General features: G+C 36.5%; 1 protein-coding gene across 1 annotated transcript in view; it reads right to left on the bottom strand.

Moving 5' to 3' along the window:
- Positions 1-5157: 5157 nt before the first annotated feature.
- The window catches only part of VGlut (Vesicular glutamate transporter), a 186087-nt gene continuing 169166 nt past the window's right edge, over positions 5158-22078 (bottom strand). The window contains exons 10-13 of the mRNA XM_083122855.1: positions 20712-20955; positions 19581-19708; positions 13982-14182; positions 5158-5331 (exon numbers count right to left, since the gene is read on the bottom strand). Of these exons, the coding sequence (XP_082978981.1) occupies positions 5158-5331; positions 13982-14182; positions 19581-19708; positions 20712-20955 (747 nt within the window). The remainder of the gene's footprint in view (positions 5332-13981; positions 14183-19580; positions 19709-20711; positions 20956-22078) is intronic.

Genomic DNA, 22078 nt, shown 5'->3' with positions numbered 1-22078 from the left:
AATAACTAAAATAAAGGCTTAAGAATTAGCAACAATTATATTCTATGATAAATAAATCTTACATTGGAGTGTTTTAGCAAGTATGTATATATGGAAGATTCTGTGCAAGATGGTAAAATAAAGTATATTTAAAGATTATTATTTAAATAAAACTAAATCATAAATATGTTTCTTCAAATATATGCATTTTAAATTGTAACTTTTTAAGTAATATTAGTCGACAACGGGGTAAATTATCACAATAGTTAGACTAGATGGAAAGTAATACATACTTCATTGTTTTTTTCCTAGGAAGGAACATCAAATATAAAATCAGTTAAGGATATGCAGTGTCAAGAAATATATTTACATCACAATTTCCATTCATAATAGCTATATGCACTAAGGTGACATGCATACATATATTCTAAACAGAAATCTTTCTTTCTCAAAACGTGGAATATTTATTTGTTAAAAGTTGATTCTTTTACCTTCGAGAAGTATATGCAGGAGCTTATGCAAGAAATGAGTGTAATTTAAAATCAATCAGAAGCCTTTCAATTTGCTCAAATATCTTTGCATTGTTGAAAATAAATAGAGTTTAACACTATTTACGTTAAGTGGAATTTCTTGCATGTAAATATTTTCTTTTTGGAAAATGTAGTACGTGTTGAAGTTGTAAGCTTTCAAACTATGCTTTTAATATTTAACAGTTCGATAGAACAAATTTCAAATATGCTTGCTATTAAGTTCAAAAATAATTTCACATTAGGGATTTCGTTATAATTTACAAACTTCATTTCTGTAACTTATTTTGAGCATGTATTTCTATGATTAATAAATTGCATACTACTATAGTTCAAGCAAAAATAAAATTAATGTATGAAAATATTAATGTGGTGAACGAAAACTAAAATCGAAACACTTATTTTAAAAAAATGAATGTTTTAAAACAATGTTTCGCAAGTTCTAAATTCGTTAATATCTTTAAGATAATAAAGTCAAAATAAATTGTAATACATGTTTTCCTGTCCTACGACCAGACACTGTTAATTGCACAATATCCAAATACAATTTTGTTGCAAAGTGATGAATTACACTGTACTATTATTATATTATTTAAATATATTGCACAGTCGTTCTTAAAATTGAAAAATATACATGTTAATTTTACTTCAAAGAAAACATTGTCATCACTACAATAGTTCTGCAATTTGAGAACCTTGTTGAAATACCATTTATCACATCAAACAGAAGAGCTTTAATTACAAGATGCACTTGGGAACACATCTTACTTATTGCTGACATACAGCAACCCATGGGTATTTGCAATTTTCAAAACACAACGCAAGAAAGTTAGGAATGCAATAATTTACATTTTGGCCATTCTTGAAGATTTTTTTTTCAAAGAGCGAGATCTAAACCAAATACAGATAATATGAAGAAAGTTAGGAAACATATTTACAAATATTGAAACGTATATGCATTATTTTTATACAGTGATTCAGTGGAGCGGACATATACTGGTAAAGATTTTTTTTTGAAAATGGCACATTTTTTAAAACCTCTTATTGCTTTAATTTTCTATTATCCTGTTCTGCTTTCAAGAAATCTGCTCTTCGTCACCAGATTATTCTCTCTCTAGGCATGAGCTTAAACCTGGCAGTGATCAATACACCTGAGAGCACTGCTAAATCATTAAACAATCATTAATATTTTTTCCATCAATTGGTTTCCACTTACAAAGCTCTGACAATATTCTGATACACCACCATTGTTTTCAAGTAACCTGGCGACAGACACAGTAAGCGTATTTACATGCTAAGCTGAGACATTCCACCATTTACAAACACACTCACTCATTATATACTCTCATATAATACATGAACGCATACACATACATGAATACATTTCTTATTTTACATTGTTGCATTACACATAAGTTACTACACATACACGTCATTGGCGTTAGCAATGTAGAAATAATACTGTGCAACATGCGACATTCCAATATAAAACTAATTTTTCGAGTTTGCAAAATTCGATGAGAAACGTATCTTGCAACGTAAACTTTCCACTAAAACTACAAATTATGTGACAAATTACTCTCCTGTCCCAGTTTTGATACTGCAAAAGAAATGTGTGTACTGTGCATAAATATTGTGCAATATTATTCTGAGAATTCTTATGTTGATAGGGGAAATAGTGCATTTTACAAATAGCGTGCTTATTTCCAATCATTTCACGTTGAAACTGAAATGTTTATGTGCTTTCATGCAAAATAGCAAGTGCTGATACTTTAATGCAAAATGGAAATACTATTACCTAAAAAATACATAAAATATGCATTAAATTGTTCTTATAAAAATAAATTGCATGCCTTAATTAACTATTATAAAGATGGAAAATTAAAATGCTAAAACAGAAGTGAACATTGTGCCCTTTATGTGGAGATTGTGCAGAAGTGAAATACAACTATACAAAAAAATTGTTGTAAAACATTAATGTGTTCAGAAGCGAAAAAGGACGAAAAATCAAGTACCAACGCTATACTATGTATAATTCAATTTATGATCTATGACAAAATACAGCTATATTATTGTCGCATTATTTTTCACCATGTTCATGTATTAGGTCGTTCATCAAACGGACAATGACTAGTATATACGAAAATGGTCCTTTTTATACTAAAATACATTTACATACAATTATATATTTAACATTTCTATATTTATTCAACAATAAGTTCTATGTACATTATTATTGTCTCCTCAGCCCATGAGTGTATAAAACACTCGAACGGTAAAGAAATATTAGAGATATTTGTCAACATCAGTATCACAATAAATCGTAACCAAGGTTACATCATATTCTCACTTTGACCGTCCAGACACACATTCATCCAAACAGCAGTGTAACCGCTTATCTGGGGGGGGGGATGGGGAGGGGTAAATTCTGTTAATTGAATGTAATTATATAATCCTAGATCACTGTTCACTGAATCACATCTAATCATACTGGACGGATGTAAAATATCTCTCAATTTTCATATAATTGCACTGTTTGTATGTCATTTAATATGACGCCTTTGTTCATATTATACGTTATTATTGTCTTCACCTAATAAAAATATGAAGCTTTATATAATTTATATATTTAGCAATAGAGTTAGTGTGGTTTCTCTATGAGCTCGAAAAAGAAATCGAATTGACTTCATATGTACCTGTATACAAGGACTTATACAATAGCTAGATTATTGCTACAATAGAAGCTTGCACATATGTTGATATGAAATAGAGAAGGCATATATATGTGTCATCTTACTTTGAACTACATCAATAACTAATCGAACATTTACCAGGTAATAAACTATTTACCATATATTTAATAAAAAAAGATAGTTGTACCATATTAGCTTATATATTCTTACTCGTGTGTGTGTGTTTATTATTTTGCATAACTTGATGTGCATGTGTTCTATATTGAGTATGTATTGAGTATATGTATATGACAGTACGACAGTATATCAACGAAAATGATGCAGTAAACATTAGCCTATCATTTATATATGGGGAACAGTTTAGTACTTGTAAAATGTTATTTATTGAGTGTAGTTCAGAGTAAGAGTATACTAGAATATTAGATTACAATAATTACGCGAGAGGAAACATGAAAAAATTAGGCATTTGAAACAATATTTGAAATTATATTCATGTTTGAATTTCATTCATTCATATATTTTGCATAGAAGTATATCTTATGGAAAACAAATACTAGATTGTTTATTTGAAATATTTTACGATTCGATTCTTGGAATAAATATTATAGTGTGATGATTATTACTAGTTAATACAATACTGACAGGATATATCAGTAAACAGGAAGAGTTTTCCATTTTTTTGATTCACTAACAAATATTGAGTTAATGCAAAAATAAATACAGAAATCATCTAAAAGGTCCTATTTATAGAAAAAATGTTAATACTCACCTCTTCATTACCTTATTATTATCAAGGCAAATGACTTCAAATGATCCAGTATATTCGACTTGAAGTGATGTTATTGTCAGCAGAACTATTGTCATAATTTATTGTCTTAAATATATTGAAATTATTTTGAAGCATATTGCTTAATTAAATATAAAGTACTAATATATATATATATATATATATATATATATATATATATATATATATATATATATTTATAAGAGTTATAACCAATGGAATTCCTAAATTTATTCCCTTGTTTCACATGACTATACGCTAGAAAAGTGTTAACTTGTTTTAAAATAAACGGATACACTGCTGCTTTCATGAGTTAATACCCAATATGCACATACATACTTTATAAAAATTGCAGCGAAAAGGTTATGGGATGTTCTAAAAGTGTCGTGAGAAGTAAATGTAACATATTATACAAGATACCTGGTAAATTCTTGACTAGAACATATTCCATACGGAACTGTAGGTGCTAATATAGGATTTTGTATCCAAGATATACATAAAGTTAATGTAATTCGTATATTATTTCTAATTGATCATTTATACATCCATCCATTCATATTCTCTGTAGTATATTTCACATGCACGCATTCGAAAATGCATTTTCTGGCGAAAATGTATATGTAGATGACATATCATAGGCATCATTCTGTATTTATCTCTCCTCTTGATCAATCTACATAAGCTATGCTACATATATTTATGCATATTGTCTCCTACTTACTCACCAAGAAATGTCTTCGTTCCACAAACATTCCAAGCGCTCACAATCATCTACAAATCTATCTACATGAACATTCATTCCTCATATCCCCATAAGGATACATTTAACATGTACACTTGCAAATTTATAAATTACAACAAAATCAATACCATACCTGTTGTTGTTTTTTAAAAAAATCGCATCACAACACATTTATAATTTACATGTATATCATCTATAACTTTGATGAGTTCTTATTGAAATGAAACATTGCACATTGACAACAATTGCCATTTTTACATAATATGACCAGAACAAAAATTTTAATTTACATTACTCCAGCTTTAGTACTTTTAATTTTGTTGCATGTTTTTTATGGTAGTGTTCGCTTCTAATAAGTTACTGTTATAGTCTGACAACAACAATTCTTTTTAAAGATACTTGGATACTTTTCTTTTCTCTTGCATTGATTTAATAAGCACGGTCGTCGATTGTTCCATGCATATATGGATCCCGAGATTCTGGTTGCACAGGTTCTACATGATTGGAGTAAGGAATAGGTGGGATTGCCCTATCCTCCAGAGCTCCATAACTAATAACCTTGTTACTCAGCTGTGTTTGATCTTCTTGCTGCCCTTCTGCTTTCTGAAATGCATCAACAATGAAATATTACATTGAAACATTCTGTTCCGGTTTCATATTGGTAGAGTAAGATTATTTCCATAACATCCCTGACTGTTGTGCATTTGCAGCTTGGGAGCGAGTCACAACTTCCGAAGAGCCAATCAACAAGCGAGCTACTGAAGTCATTCCAACCCGGCACCAATCGCGGGCACTCATCCTCACGCTCCTCGCTGTCGGTAGACTCACTAGCTAGACTCGCGCAGTCAGCCAGAGCTGTTCCGAAAATAATCTGACTCTATACATAAGCAGGAAAAGAGTAGGAGGAAGACATACTTAACAAGCAATTATAGAAGAAGGGCACAGAGGTGAGAAAAAGAGGTTAGATGGGAGGAAGAAGAGATAGAGAGAAAGAGAGAGAGAGAGAGAGAGAGAGAGAGAGATATTTTCATTTCGGTGTTCGTCTCTTGCTCTCTTTCTCTCAGCAACGTATCTAAAGAGAAGTTACCTGGTATACATGTTACCTTGCTATTTTGAAGTGCTGTTTGTGTATTTTCTAAAAAAAATGAGTCCATGGCTGCCTAGATAATGCAATTTGTCAACCAAAGGCTCCATTTTGTTGATCTTGCCCGACACAAGCAGAGAAAATGGTCGATTAAAAGTTTTGGCGCCAAAAAAGCTTAATGGATTTTACTCTGTAATGAGAGCAGTAGAAAAACTGAAAATGACATCGTTTAATGACAGATAGTATTATGTAGGCCTTCAGCGAATTACACTTACGATATTTGTAGTGGTATCTCATCAAATTTCGAATACTAAATACTTCAAGGCCATCTGGTGTAACTTCACCGTAAGCTCTCTTCTTGTGTAGAGATGGCCCTGGTACTTATTTGAGGAGCACTAGTTTAGAACGAAAATCCAAACCGCGACAGTTGCGGAGAGGACTAAAATAACGTAAAGAAAATCTTGTCATGTCATCGAAAATCTTGTCATGTCATCAGTACAATGAAGATAATGAGTCAGAGCCCAGCGAAGGCTGACACTCAAATACAAATACAACCGTCAAAACACTGACTTGACTTGAACGAAACAAGAAAGTGCACGGCATGATTTACATTTTAGTGTTTCCTAAATGCAAAATTTTAGGGTAAACTCGTCATTGAAAACCTACAACAACAACTGAAGGTTTGTCGTGCTGGCCATACGTCACTCCGTAACCGGTTAGATGATCTCCTAGCACTGGTTCTCACGGCCTGTTACGCCACGGATTGTTGTTGTTGTTATTATTATTATTAATGTAAAATATCGGAGATTGTGCGTAGAATATTCTTAAATTGGCAAATTATATCTAGGTGACTTACCACAACTAGATATTTCAAATATATATAGGCTTTGTTCTCTGGAATGCTTTTCACAATTTTCTCTCATGATCAGTGGTGCACCTCACACCACACTCATGGGTCTATCTCTTACAAATACTTCTAGTTTTATTTAAATAATGCTTGCCGACTGAAATCATTCAGATATTTGCTAATAACCTGAACTTTATATGTTAATTTGAATATCTGGAGCTGGAAACCCAGGTTCGATTCCAGAGTGGATGGTTTCAGGTTAAAAGTTTTCCAACAATTTGCTTACATGGAGCGGTTCTGAGGTTCACCTAGTCCCTATTAAATGTTTAATTTGGGGCAACCATGAGGAGGGTAAGGGGCGAATGGGTCCGGAGCACGGTGCTGATCACATCATCTCCGCAACTTGTGAATATGTGGGGTGCTACTTCCATGCCACCCCCACATGCATTGACTGCACATATGCTGGACAACCAACTTTGATATCACGGCTGATAAGAAAGAAGACCTTGTATTTAAATTGTTCTTACTGTTATTTATTAATTGAAATAGGGATACAATTAAGCTTACATTTATCAAGTTACGTATTAATTCACAGAGATTGAGCTGTGAATGGAAACATGTGCTTGTCAAGGAAAATAGGCAGTGTTTATTAGTGTTGGTTAACACTTCAAGAGAATGAAAAGTGAGGTTAATAATAATAAAATAACAAATACGAAATAAGTAATAAAAACAAATAAAAATCATACTCGACATTCTAGCTGGTAACTTACCACTCGTATTTACATCTTCGTGTTCGCGTAAATCGATTGACCATATGTGCTGAAATTAAAACAAATTAGCGTGGAACTAATAGGTTGGCTTTGTTCACAGCTGTAACGTAAATAATTGCTTGTCACCGAGAAACTTTAGTTTTCCTAAATGTTTGTTAACAGATTGTTTGCATACTTATTTTATTATTTTGTCCACACGGCCTTAATTTGAAAGATTCGTATCCATTAACTTTTTTTTTATGTATATACATACGCACATTTCCTTACTCTGTATCAGAGTTTCTCTTGTTACACCAAAATTAAATAAGTTAATACACTCACCTTCAATCACTTTTAAATCGTTATTGTGTTAAGTTTCCCCTCTGTTTTATTTTAGTTTATATTTTCTGGCAAAACCATCCATATTGAACAAATTGTAGAATGGGAATGGTGTCCATATTATGAATTGAACTTTGTTTCTTAACAAGCCTCGGTACATTATCTCCTACTGAGCGCCTAATGGAAGGTATTTTACGAATAAATGAAAAATAGTTCGATATTTTTCTCCCGGTTACAGGGATTGTCATTCAAAACTTTACAAGTGGGAATTCAAACATGTTTAGTTCGAATTAGAATTATAAATATTATTGTGTTTCTCGTTAGTTTAATCTTATGAATCTGGATATATTTGACCTACCTGCGCGTACACTCAGAGAACTAAATGCATCATATCGATTGATGCACCAGAATGCATCGATTGATGCACTATAGTGTGTTTTATGGCTTCTTCAAAGAATCAGATTCACATTTGATGCATTTGCATCATTTGATTCTTCTTCTTCTTCCATTAGCATCACAACCCTTTGTGGGTTTTAGCTTTCTCAGACAAATCATTCCAATCTTTCCTCTTCTTTGCCATTTCTTTCCAATTTCTAACTTTGAGAATCTTTAAATCTTCGCATACATCTTCAATCCATCTCATCCTAGGTCTTCCAATTGGTCGCCTTCCCATAGGTTTCCATTCTAGCATACGTTTTATAGTTCTCATGTTATCCATTCTTTGTATGTGGCCTAACCACTTAATTCTTTGACTTTTAATATATCTTATAATGTCTGCACCATTGATTAATTTTTCTAGTTCCACATTATTTCTTACTCTCCATATATCATTTTCTATCTGTACTCGGCCAAAGATCTTCCTTAAAATTTGTCTCTCAAATATACTTAATTTGTTTCTATCCTTCTGTGTTAGGGTCCAGGTTTCAGCAGCATATGTAACCACTGGTCTTATCATAGTAAGATATATCTTCATTTTTGTATTTCGTTTCAGAAGTTTCGATTTTAGCAGGGATACATTTGCATAATAGGCCTTAATACCTTTCTTTATTCTTTCATCTATTTCAGATTCTATTTTATTGTTTTCGTTAAGTGTAGATCCAAGGTATGTAAAGTTACTAACACATTCAAAAGAGTAATTATTTATTAATATTGATCTGTTATTATTCATGTTTGTTCTATTAATATTCATGTATTTAGTTTTCTTTTCATTGACTTGGAGTCCTACTCTTGCAGCTTCCTCTACTAGACTTATAAACGTTTCTGAAAGGGCTTTCTTAGTTCTTGCTACAATAGCTACATCGTCAGCATATGCTGTGACTTGTTTTAGTCTAGTACTGATGTCTCCTCTCACATCTAATTTTTTAATCACTGAGTCCAAAACTAAATTAAATAATGTTGCTGAAAGAGGATCTCCTTGGCGGACTCCTGTCATGACATCGAAAAAGTCCGATCTTGAATTTTCAATTTTAACTGAGGCTCTAGTGTTTTGAATTGTCATTCGGATTAATCTTACTAATTTATTTGGTATTCCAATTTCTTGTAACCTTTGTAATATTGTTGGTCTATATATTGAGTCGAAGGCTTGTTTGATATCAATAAACAAAACATGCAAATCTATATCATATTCATAGCATTTCTCGAATATCAAACGCATCATCAGGATGTTATCTGTTGTACTTCTGTTATTCCTAAATCCACTTTGATACTCTCCTATAATATCTTCGGCATAATCAGTTAGTCTGATGTTAATTATTGCTGCAAGTATTTTATATAGGTTATTTAGTAGTGATATGCCTCTATAATTTTCACATACTGTTTTATCTCCTTTTTTAAGTATAGGGCACACTAGTGCTATGTTCCAATCATTTGGCATTTGTTCTCGATTCCATATATTAATTATAAGTTTATGTATTCTACGATACATTTCTTTTCCAGCTGCTTGTATAAGTTCACTGTTCATATTGTCATTTCCTGGTGCTTTCGTTTTTTTAAAGTTTTTAATTACTGTCTCCACTTCTTCGTATGTTGGTGCATCAACTAATATGTTTTCATTATCCTGCTGATTCATCGTATTCCAGTAGGGCACTTCTAAATCCTGGTTGTGCTGAACTCCCTGGAAGTGTTCTTTCCATCTATTCATTATTTCTGCTTGTTCAGTTAGGATTTGACCATCTTTGGATTCTAAGTTTCTAGTTCTTGGTTTATACTGTTGTGTTATAACTTTCTGGGTTCGATAGAATTTTCTATATTCTTTTTTGGTGTTTAGTTCTTGTAACATTTCTATTTGTGTTTTTACTGCTTGGCGTTTCTTTTCTCTACACATTTTCTTAGCACGCTTTTTCAGATTTTCATATTTTTCTCTATTTGATCTTGTAGTTCTATTAAGACAACTATTTCTAGCTTCATTTTTTGCTTTAACCGCCTTTTTACATTCTTCATCATACCAATCTTCATTTTTTTCATATGCTTTGTTTCCTAAAACCTGATCAGGAGTACTATCTATGATGTTTCTTAAATTATCCCACTCGACTTCTACATCATCTTCTTCTCCTGCTTCATCGAGTTTTGTTTGTATTTCTTGTCTGTATGTATTTTGTATAGAAGATTTCTTCAATTTTTCTATGTTCCATTTCTTAGTTTTCTTGTATATTCCATCATTAACCATGCTAATCCTTTGTCTTATTTTAGTTCTAACAAGATAGTGATCCGTATCACAACTAGGTCCTCTATATGTTTTGACATCAATTATTAATGTAGCTCTCCTCTTATTGATCAGTACATGATCAATTTGATTACATCGTTGTTCACCGGGTATTTTCCAAGTCCCTTTGTGGATTTTTTTGTGCTTAAATCTGGTGCTACTGATATCAAGGTTTTGTAATTGTGCTAGTTGTATCAGCCTTTCTCCATTGTCACTTGTTTCTTTGTGTAGGGAAAATCTGCCTGATACTCCACTGCTGCTGGATTCATTACCTATTCTTGCATTAAAATCCCCCAGTAGAATTAATGCATCATGTTTTGGTACTCTGTCACATACATCTGACAGTTCACTATAGAAATGTTCAATATCTTCTTTGTTTGTGTCTTCGGTTGGTGCATATATACATATAAAGGTCATATTGTTGAATTTTCCTTTTATTCTTAATTTACATATTCGGTCATTTATTGGTTGAAATCCAAGTATACATTTCCTCGCATTTCCAGTAACTAAAAAACCTGTGCCATTCCTTCCTTTAATTGTTGGATGCCCACTATACATAAGAGAGAATTCTTTCTTTTTGATCCATCCATCCCCATTCCATCTTATCTCTTGTAATGCTGTTATTTGCATGTTATATTTTATTAATTCATCTGCAATTTCATTCATTTTCCCTGGTTGGAGCATGGTACAGACATTCCAGGTTGCCACATTAAAATCCACATTCCTTAGCCTTTTACATTGCGTGGGTCGTCTCTTATAGATCCGTCCGGCTTTGCTTGTCTGAGAGTTCATAGCGGGAGGTTGTTTTACGGGGTAAGGGTGCTGGCCTTACGCCCAACCCCCAACCTGGAGGACCAGGGATTTGTATTCGAGGTTCCTACCCCTAGGAAGACTGGCTTCACCACGCCTAAGGGCTCGTCCTACCCCTTGGTTTTCTGTCAGGGTTTTCCTTCCCTTAGCCTTTAGAGATCCCTCTCTTACCTGCAAGGCAGCAGGGGCAGTGCTTATTTAATGGCGGCACTTACTCGCCATGTCTCAGTGTCGTCGCTGGATTTTTGTGGTTTTTAAATGAGAGTTATCCTGCCAGAAATAACTCTCTCCACATCCTGTTGACACTGACGCTCCTTGTCCGCAACTGCTTATTTGTCGCAGCTAGCCTACATATCTGTAGGTCGTTCCCCTATCCGCAACCTGGGGATGCGCTCGGCAGCATAGAGCTCTGCTCCTGGGAATGTTGCCCAGTACCATTTGATTCTAGTGAGGATTTATTTCAGTCGAGATGCACTTCAATGCATCAGTTGATGCGTTTTGATGCACCTTGGTGCGTTTTGATGCACCTTCCTGCATCTTTTTTGATGATGCAGGAAGGTGCATCAAGGAACATCAACTGATACATTGAAGTGCATCTCGACTGAAAGAAATCCTTACTTGAATCGAATGATGCACTTTAGTGTTTCTCTTACGACATACAAAAATGCACCCAAATGCAACAAATGTGAATTTGATTCTTTGAAGAAGCCATAAAACACACTTTAGTGCATCAATCGATGCATTCTGGTGCATCAATCGATATGATTTAGTTTTCTGTGTGTACCCGAGGTTTTTTTGGAAGTGTTTGCTGAAACAGTAACGTTATGAAATAATGATTTGCATTATTGCTGAGCATTGTGGGTAATTTAGCACGTACTGTTTAACCGAAATATCGGAAGATTGTAGTACTTCACTCTCAGTGGTGAAATATGATAATTTTTCTTGTATTACAGATTACAATTACTTGTAACTTAATATACAATAACTTGTATTAAAATTAAGACATATTACAATTACTTGCAACTTAATATGTAATGTCTTGTATTAAAATTAAGACATAGTACAAAATTTTGTCGGGTTACACAGTTGATACTAATTACAAATATATATATATATATATATATATATATATATATATATATATATATATAATATACTAGTTTCAATATTGTTAATATCTACTTTTGTAATGACATCTAACATTACTTTCGTGGAATATTTGTTTTAAATATAGAGAACGTTATATTTTTACTCTTATAGTTTTTCAGAATTTTTAATATACTTCCTATTTCCCGAACTGTATTTAGATAGAGTTAGGTCACCTAGGTGTGACCAACTTAGGTATTAGTAATTTTAATTTGGCAGAGCATTACATGCATTTTTTTACAAAGGCGGATTTCATGTTAAAAAATGAACATACGAATTCGCAAGTGCTTTGTCAGAGTTATCTAGTAATAAACTGATAGCATATTTTTAATTTAATATTTATTTGTATAATTACCGCTCCTCGGCTTAACTTCAGGTTAATTACATAAGGCAAGTTTGAAAATGTAAGTTCAAACCGTGTTAATTTAAGCTAGTTAAATAAAATTGAGAAACTATTTTGAAAGTTTCTGATATTTAGAGAACTTGTCATGCAAGAAAATTTATTTTTTTCAAATTTTTGTAGTTGCTTGTCAATCCTTCTAGGTTAACCACAACGTGGAGAATGTACCCTACGTGTGTTGGTTAACTAGAATATTAGCTTTGAGAGTATTGGCGAAGACGCATTACAGTATTATATTACCATTGATTCAAACTCAGGACTTCTTGGAAAAGGGACACTCAAGTAAGTACTGGGCGTCAGGCTTTATTTTCTTGAGGAAAAGTTTCTGAATGAGCTTATATCTACTAGCGTCTCAACGAGGATGATATTAGAAGAAGGATGAGATGTGAATTCCATCTTCTGGTTATCGTATTCCCCCTCTGGTTTAAATTTAGACATTTGGAAGAATGATATGCAGGTAAAAGAAAAACCACACCTCACATTGCAAGATGCCGTTTGTTTGAGTATGTTTATTAAGCCCACTTTACGCAGAGAAAGGCTAATCGGGACTGGAACACAGTTTATAGTTTGATCCGAGCCACTGTGTGACTCCACCAGATATCGAACCAGGGACCCCTTGATTACAAGGCGACGACGTTACCACTACGCTATCGGGGAGGCCCAGCAACATGCTGTGAAAACAGATGGGGACTATGGAGGCAGGGCCTCATACATTCACAATTTCGGCCCGGTTTGTGGTGGTGATGTGATCCGCACCAGGCTCCGGCCGTCTTTATCCATAGTGTTGCTTCCAGGTACCAATCTATTAGAGGCTGGGTAAAGTAAACCCCAGTGCCACACCATACAGAAAAATTGCTTAAAAATTTTCTACCTAAATCACTCACGCCGGAAATGGAACGTGAGTCTCTCGCGTAGCAGTCTACCGCGGAACTGCCACGACTTCCATACCCCCCCCCCCTACCAAGACACTTCATATAATATCCCGATGTTTCGACAGAATTTAGTTGGATCCCCCCCCCCCCCCCACTGGAAATTTTACCAATACCATGCTGGTCACAGTAGTTTGTGTGGCACCAATTTGAAAATTCGTGCTTCCTTCAGCTCAAATATTTAAATAGAACAACATATGCATTTTAGTAATGATTGCTAATACTTAGTAGAGAAAAGAATAGCATACCGGCGACACTCCTTTCTGCTTTTCTTCCCCATATCCCTCTGGCTGGAATGCATCTTCCAGCGGATTCCATGGCTTTTGTTCCTCTTTGGGTGGTTCAGCCCACGGCTGGAGTTCACCGGAAGCAAAAACACCATAGAACGCCACGCCCACAAAATGAACTATGGCCGCCATGATAAAGACGGCCTTCCAGCTTTCCCTTTTCTGAAAAAACAAAAATATATACTTGAAAAACAATCCAATAAACATTCGTATTAACTTGTTTCTTTTATTTGTTCTTCACAGGGCCGAGGTTCCGCTTATATTGATTATACACGCGTAGCTATGTAACTTGAACAAGAATATAACAAAGTTTAAATAAGAAATTAAAGAATTGAGTTAAAACATATTGTAAATAAAATTCATTCAAATGTAGTTTGCAGTCCAAAAAGAAAATTTTACCAAATTCTACACCTATGTACATGTATAAAAAAGTTATGTCCACGTCATATAATAAGGGAAATTCATTTAAATATCCTTCCATTTTTATAATGGAGAGTTTGTGTGTACATTCAATATGGAGAATGATGTGTGAAAGGATGTGGTTTGCATTCATTACTGAGAAACAGTACTATTATTAATAATTAAGTAGTATTGTCATCATTTCAAGTAATATGTAATCATCACTTCTGAAAAGAGATGTTTTTCCCTAGGAACAAGGGCGTGCCGAAGGAGGGGCTATATGGGATTTCACTTTCCCTAGGTCAATATCCTCAATTTTCCTAATCATAATTCCATTCAATGTTTTCAATAGTCGACTCCGTGCACCTTTACCTTGGACTAACATTTTGGAAAGCTAGGAAAATGGCGAGATGTTATTCTGATTTATAGAACTTTTTTTTCCTTTAATTTCATTCGGCTACCTTCACCAAAATTGCCGCAAGTATTTGTTAATTTTATAGTTTTTTTTTAGGTTTGAAAGAATATTTTTTGATCTATGTACCAACTTTATTTTACGACAATTTTAAATAAATCAAATGAATTATCATAGCAATTCCAATCAAAGCCAATTTTCAAACTGGCTGACTCAATCGCGACGATAATGATTCGAACCTACGACGCCTGGCTTCATATCATGCTACGTTAACTACTCAGCCTATTCATCTTCATCGTTGCGGTTAACTGATAGAGTTAGAGCAGCGACGTGGAGTAACTAAAATGATAGTAAAGATATCCCCTGTGCATTGAACCATGTCGTTAAGGCATATCGGGATATGGTGGTAGGATCCCACACATTCTCGATATCAGATATTCTGGGTGTGATGTGATTAGCAACACGCTCCGGCCACTGTCATTTCACAGGATTACCAAACAGGTACCCTTTGAGGCTGAGTGAACCCCAAAACCAAAACATGCAAGAACATTCGGAAATATTCCTACCTGAAATCATGCATGCCAGTGGCGTGCCCAGGATTTCGAAAGGGGAGGGGGTGTGTATACTTTTTTTAATCATAGTCAGCCCTCATTTTGTCATTTTTCCTGCCTTTCATGTTCTTTTTTTTTTTTAGGAATACTGGGCAATGGGGGATATAACCCCACCAATCTCCCCTTGAGTACGCCACTACCCATGCCGGGAATCGAACCCTGGTCTGCCGCGTGCATTCAGACGCCCACCTTCTGGACTACAGCTGGAAATACAAATTGAGGATGGATCATTCCTCAAAAAACGGACTGTTTAATTCTTGTACTCAAGTGTCCGTTCGACTTTGAAATTTGAGGCAATAACCCCCCCACCCCATCCTCCCTCATTCACATGCAACAGTGAAACATATCAAGAAGATGCTCTCGGGTTTCTTAATACACGTAATTTGACACCCCACCCCCGCGCAAGAGACTTTCACCCTTCACATGTAAATTGAGGAATCTGGATGGGAATTTGCCGCACAATATGTAGGGTCGAGTGCCGGCTACAGAAAGCCAAGCATGATGACAATGGAAGAGGGATGGGAGAAGTGGGAAGGGGGTTGCATCCTCCGAGAGGCGTCTCGGTTGTCGGCTCCAGAAATGCTGTGGAAGGCACTTGAACTCGGTCGTTATGGAAACCGGTGAGGCTTTGTTCTCCGCTTGGAGGACTTGCTTCATTTCTTGAGGAAGAATCGAGAAGGTGATTGCCGGGGAGGGTTGGGCGGAAATGTTTGACTTTGAACATCGGCAATTTCGAATTAAACCTCTACTTTCATATGCAATTCTTCACTTCTACACGCAAATGTTCACTACTACATCCAATTGTTCGCACCCGAAGCAGCCTCGTGCGGTCGGGATCGCATCTACGTAAGTAGACGTTTTCAATGCGAATGCCAAAATGATTCCTCCAGGATGCAACCGGAAACGAGACCAATCCTTAAGACGAGTTATCGATACGAGACCGAGAACGAGACAAATTTATGTAGAGAAAGGGGAGAAAGTGGGCGGGCAGAGGAAAGCAGTGCGCGCTGTAGCTGCAGCCGAGTTTTCCCTCCCCCTCGCCCTTTCGAGTCTACTTGTGCAAGGACTTGTTTTCGTTCTCTTGCTCCAGAGATTCCCGAGACAGAGTTTAGTGTCCGACGATCAAACCGACATTAGAGCTGATATTTTACTACAAAAACTTGGCGCTAACCAATCACTACACGGCACCCTTCGGATTTCTAGTAAACGCACAGGCCTGACGTTGGTTCTATCTCCATCACCGATAAAAAGAAATTGTTCACCTGAAGACGAGTAAAGAGCAGGCCCGTAGCGAGGGGTTGCTTAAGGGGGCTGAAGCTTAGGGTACAAAACACAGACTTTTTTTTCTTTTCAAAGATAGCAAAGTCAGATTATATGACGGAGAAATTTATACTTGGCAGAGGTAAGGGAAGAAAGGAAACAATCAAGGTGTTACTCAATCCTTGTTCCCGTTGAAGATTTTGTGGCGAAGTGGTTAGCACATCGCGCTACGATGCCATGGGTCCCGGGTTCGAATTCCGGCATGAGCATGGATGTTTGTGAGTGTCCATTCATCAATTTCATCTGGGCCTCGCTGATGGCGCAGTGGTAGCTTTGCCTCCTTGTAATCAAGGGGTCCCGGGTTCGATACCCGGCGGAGGCACATAGTGGTTCGGATCCCACCTTAAACTGTAGGTCCAGTCCTGATTAGCCTTTCTGTTTATAAAGTGGACTTAAAACAACAACAATTCAATCAATCAATTCAATCATCAATTTCATCATATCATCACTCATCCCCATCTTCGCAAATTAGCCAAAAGTAGCACAAAAAGCGAAGTAAAATAAATCAAATCAATCAATCAATCAATCATTGAAGATTCCTTTGAAGGGTCACTACGTGAAAATAGATGTCACCATTCAACTTGTTACATGACGTTCCGTGTTCGACCATATCACGAAAAGATATACCGGGTGGTCCGTTTGGGATGTCAGAAAAGTAAACCTTTATACACGAGAGGTTAATGTACGTATCTGTGAGCAGTTTGTTGTATTATTAGCACAATGGATGTAAGTTTCGAATCAGTGGAGGTTTACTGACTTCAGCTGCGTGGCGGCAGTAGCATGCATGTAATACTCGAAAATTTCGCATACCATACTACTGTGTGCGCTGTTGTAACCTTTGTTACCATGCACATTAGCGCCGCCATGTGGCTGTAGTCTGTAAACCTCCACTCATTCAAAACTTACATCCTTTCTGCTTATATTACAACAAACTGCTCACAGATACGTACATTAACCTCTTGTGTATAAAGGTTTAATTTTCTGACATCTCAAACGGATCACCCTGTAAATCATCAATCCTTTTCGGATGAGGTTATGAGGTTGATTCGAAGTTATAGACTTCATGTATTCTTTTTTTCATTTACTATTCTTAACTTTCTTCCTTCTTTTACTGGTAGGCTTATATTGTGGTAACGCACTGCTGGAATATGCTGTTTTTTAAAGTAGTAGAAACAGTTACTTTTCAAAGATGTTCTTCAGACACTAAGACATAACCATAGACGTCCGCAGGATTTTTTCCAGGGAGGGGCGAGCAAGGTAATTTTTTTCCAGGGGGGGCAAAGGACACAAATTTTCCTCCAAAATAGTGATGCACCCTCAAAAAACACTGTTTCAGTCTGAAATTATCATGTTTCTTCAACGAATTTATAATAATTAACATAAATTACTGTGATTGAAATGAAATTATGTCTGAATTATATAATTTTTAGGTACAGATTCATTTTCCAGGGGGGCCGTGGTCTACCCTTGCCCCCCCTTCCGGACGTCCATGGACATAACTGAAATATTCTCAAGTCTGCTAAATCAGAAATCCAATCTTTTAACCTATGTCCTATATTATTATTTAATGAGTTTTTCTTCGTTTCATTTCAAAATATGTAGGATGTAAATATTACAAACCATGGCATAAGAAGAAAATATCGAAGGACGCACATAAAATGTCGGTGCTTGGTAGTGCGCGGGGGACAAACTTCAATCCTGCCTAGGGCACCAAAAGAAAATATCTAGCTATGGGGCTGGTGAAGAGGTACTTTCTAGAACCACAGCGCTTGAATGGAAACTAGTAGTAGCACTAGGCACTGGATAATTCCCAATTAACAGTACATGCTAATGAAACACTATTGTCGCTATTATTCAGAGAATTACTTTTATCGTATTCTAGAATTGAAACAGAGAAAGTTCTCGCAAATAATCATGTCTCCAGAGACAATATTTGAAGCCAGAAATGTGAAGTTTTGACCAAAGAGTGTGTCTGGAATGTAATCAAAGAACAAAGGAAAGAGGGAAACAAAAAAGGAGCCATTCTGAAGGGAGGACCGTTATAACTTCAGCTCCCCCTCCAGTGAGATGTCATATCTCCCTGTGACGAGCATTATTCAAACTGCAACGCTTCCGAACTAGAAAGGATGTTTGTCACGGATCATAAGACGCGAAGAACATTGAGAGGGACGCCGAGGGGAAAATGTACTGGTCCGTGAACTGATGATATACGCGGGAAATGAACAAAGGAAGAGGAAGAGAGAGAGAGAGAGTGGCGCCACTCAGAAATTTGGCGGGAAAAAAGGTTTTGCTTCTTTATTACATTTCGTTAGGATTCCGAGTTGGTAGCATATCAGTACGTGACTTTTTTCTTTTCGGCTTTGCCAGAAAAATATAAACCTCTTGTCTTTTTTTTTTTACATTAGCTATGCTAATTTGTTCATGTTTAGAAGAGCTACGAAGCCTTCGCTGTACGGAAATTTGCTCGATTTCAGAGTTTTCTTATCTATCTTGTACAGGCTTTTAATCGGAGTTCTTCGGGTACTTCCGTCAGTTTTTGTGCCTGTTGGTGCTCACTAGAGTTCAGAAGATCATGACTTTCTCAAAAACTAATTTGTACAAATGTTCTAAAATGTTAAAAAGTGGCCTATAAAGTTATTGTCGATATTAAAATGTAAGATTAAATTTCTTATAGTAAATCGTTTTGTGCAAGGCTAACAAGATAACTTAACAATCCAAGATTTTATCAGATTTCGAAAATACTTAAACCAACTTTAAGGTAGCTCCTGCCAGCTGTCTCATCTTATAATTGAACAAGCAACAGCAACATGTAACTTACTTTATCCTTAGTGATGTGGTCAATTGCAATGGGGCATATCATTCCTGCTATGGTCCCTACGCCATTGGACATTCCCATCAGAATACTTGCATATCTTGGAGCTATGTCTAGATGGTTGACATTGAAACCTGGAGGGGTAAAAAACAACGCAAATAAAACACTTCCCAGTCTGTTCATTATTGGTACAAAGATGCACTTAAATACATTTCACAGAAGAAAATGTCATTGCTTCTTCTACTAGAAGGTTCATTCTAGTTTGACCTATTGGTAATGTAATTTGAATAGCCTATCGTGATTTTCAACAAGTTACGAAAGAACTGATTGGTAAATAGTGAAGAAATTAATCTTTGTAGTTACTTGATGGTCAACAATCCTTTACCATGTTAAACAACTGAATCGCAGTATTATAAACAAACGTATTTATATGAATTTAGTAATAGGAAATAACTCGGTTCGAGATACTGTGATTGGAGTAGTTTGAAGTTGTACTCCGTTGTGGAGCAAATCTGAAAGATAGTTGTTGTTTTAAGTCCACTTTATGTACAGATAGGTTAAACGGAACAGGACCGACAGGCGATGACGTTACCACTACGCCAGCAGGAAAATCTGAAAGAGAGGGATAGTTAAAATGGTAGATTAGTTTACTGTAAATGATAATGTACAATGATTGGGTTGAAACTGGAACAGGTGTGAATCAGGTAGAGAATGGCCAGGAGTTGAAATTAGACAATATGTGAGTTGGTAGCATAGGTACAATACACGGAATATAAAGCTGAAAATTGAAGAAAAGTCTGAATCAAGAAGGAGAAGGTAAGAGTCAAATGTTGGAAGTTAGCAATATATGAGTGAGTTGTCAGAATAGACAATAAAGAAAATAAATTAAGAAGAACAGAAAGATAAGTTTGAGCCAAGAAGAAGAAGACTAAAGGAAAAACGTGAAGAGATTTCTGAGTAAGAAGTAGATGAAGAACCAGAGGTAAGAAAATATGAGAGTTGGAAGAGTAGATGATAGCTGGAAAGGAAAGGAGAAACTCGAAGCCAAGAGTTGACAATCGATGTACAAGAACCTAGAAGGAGAACCGAAGCAGAAGAATATCAAGATTAGTATTGTCGAGAGTCCATCTTTCTTACCTGATATAGCAAACCCACTGAAGGCTACTCCGAAGGTGAGCGCAGTGATGGCTCCGACAGCAGTCTGTGCATAAGCGACCACAAGGAAGAACACGGCCTCCATCCCGAACCCACCACAGTTGAGGATCTTCCGCACGTTGGTGGTTGACAGCAGCCCAGACCTGCGCAGGTAGTCAGCCAGTTGGCCCCCGGTGGGCACTATCACTGTCATAACCAGATGTGGTAGAGCTCCCACGACTCCCGACTAGAGATGGGGAAAACGAAACATACACGTTAATTTAAAATGCTAAGGAGAATCATGAAGCATTGGCAATTCACAACTAAGCAGGCCTAAATGTGAAGCCGGTATAATCACGGACACTTCTGGGTTGTAATGATCCCATTGAACGTTTCATGTCGAAGTCATGGGGGTAGGGAAGGGTTTTATGGAGAGATTAGCATGGGCGACCCGGGAAATGTAATGTGGGCGATGTCGTGTTGTCGATATTTGTACGTACCCACATGCAGAAAGGGCGAAGCGTGACCTTGACTTTGGCGTTTCCCGCTAGGGGCGCTAACACAGTAGTATTCTTCTGGCAGTAAAGCACCGGTCGCTGCCATTCGTGCTTCACGTACTGCGATATCAGCATCACCGCGCATCAGGTTACCGTCGCACGTTTGCGGTTGAATATTTACGATTGGAAGGACGTGAACTTGGCGAATTGGGCAAACCTCGCAATAGGCACTGCTAGGCGTTATCGATAGGCACGGCCCATCGTGTACAGTGCACTAGTGTTCGTCGTCTACGGGTCGGCAGATATCCAGCAATCGGGATGGCTGCATACACCACAGAGAAGCTGGCAGACATGCATCTCATTTATGGCAAGACAGGAAGTAATAGCCATGCAGCAAGACGTTTGTATGGGGAACGTTTTCCAAATGGGAGGCTGCCGTCGCACACCTTCTTTCAAAGACTGCATACTCGACTTCGTCAAACAGGATCAGTGCTACCACCCCGTCGAGAAATTGGGAGACCTCAAAGTGTGCGCACAGATCAGTTTGTGGATGCGGTGTTAAATGTTGTCAGAGATCGTCCTGACACGAGTACGGGCGCTATAGCCAGTGCCCACAACACCTCCCATGTTAATGTGTGGCGCGTCCTGTCCGAAGAGGGAATGTACTCTTTCAAACTCCAGAAGGTACAAGACCTTTTACCTCAGGACTTTGGCCTACGTGTGGTGTTTTGCCAATGTTTTTTGCGACAGATGGAAGCTATCCCGAATCTTGCGAACATGGTTTATGGACTGATGAAGTAACGTTCACCAAAACGGGCGTGTTCAATAGTAAAAAAAGCCAAGTTTAGAATTTTGCAAATCCACATGCAATTC

Source organism: Lepisma saccharinum, chromosome 5, assembly GCF_977018435.1.
Source record: "Lepisma saccharinum chromosome 5, izLepSacc3.1, whole genome shotgun sequence".
In the NCBI taxonomy this organism is placed as follows: Eukaryota; Metazoa; Arthropoda; class Insecta; order Zygentoma; family Lepismatidae; genus Lepisma; species Lepisma saccharinum.
Note: the sequence above shows the minus strand (reverse complement) of the source record. Positions and strands in the feature narration are given on the sequence as shown.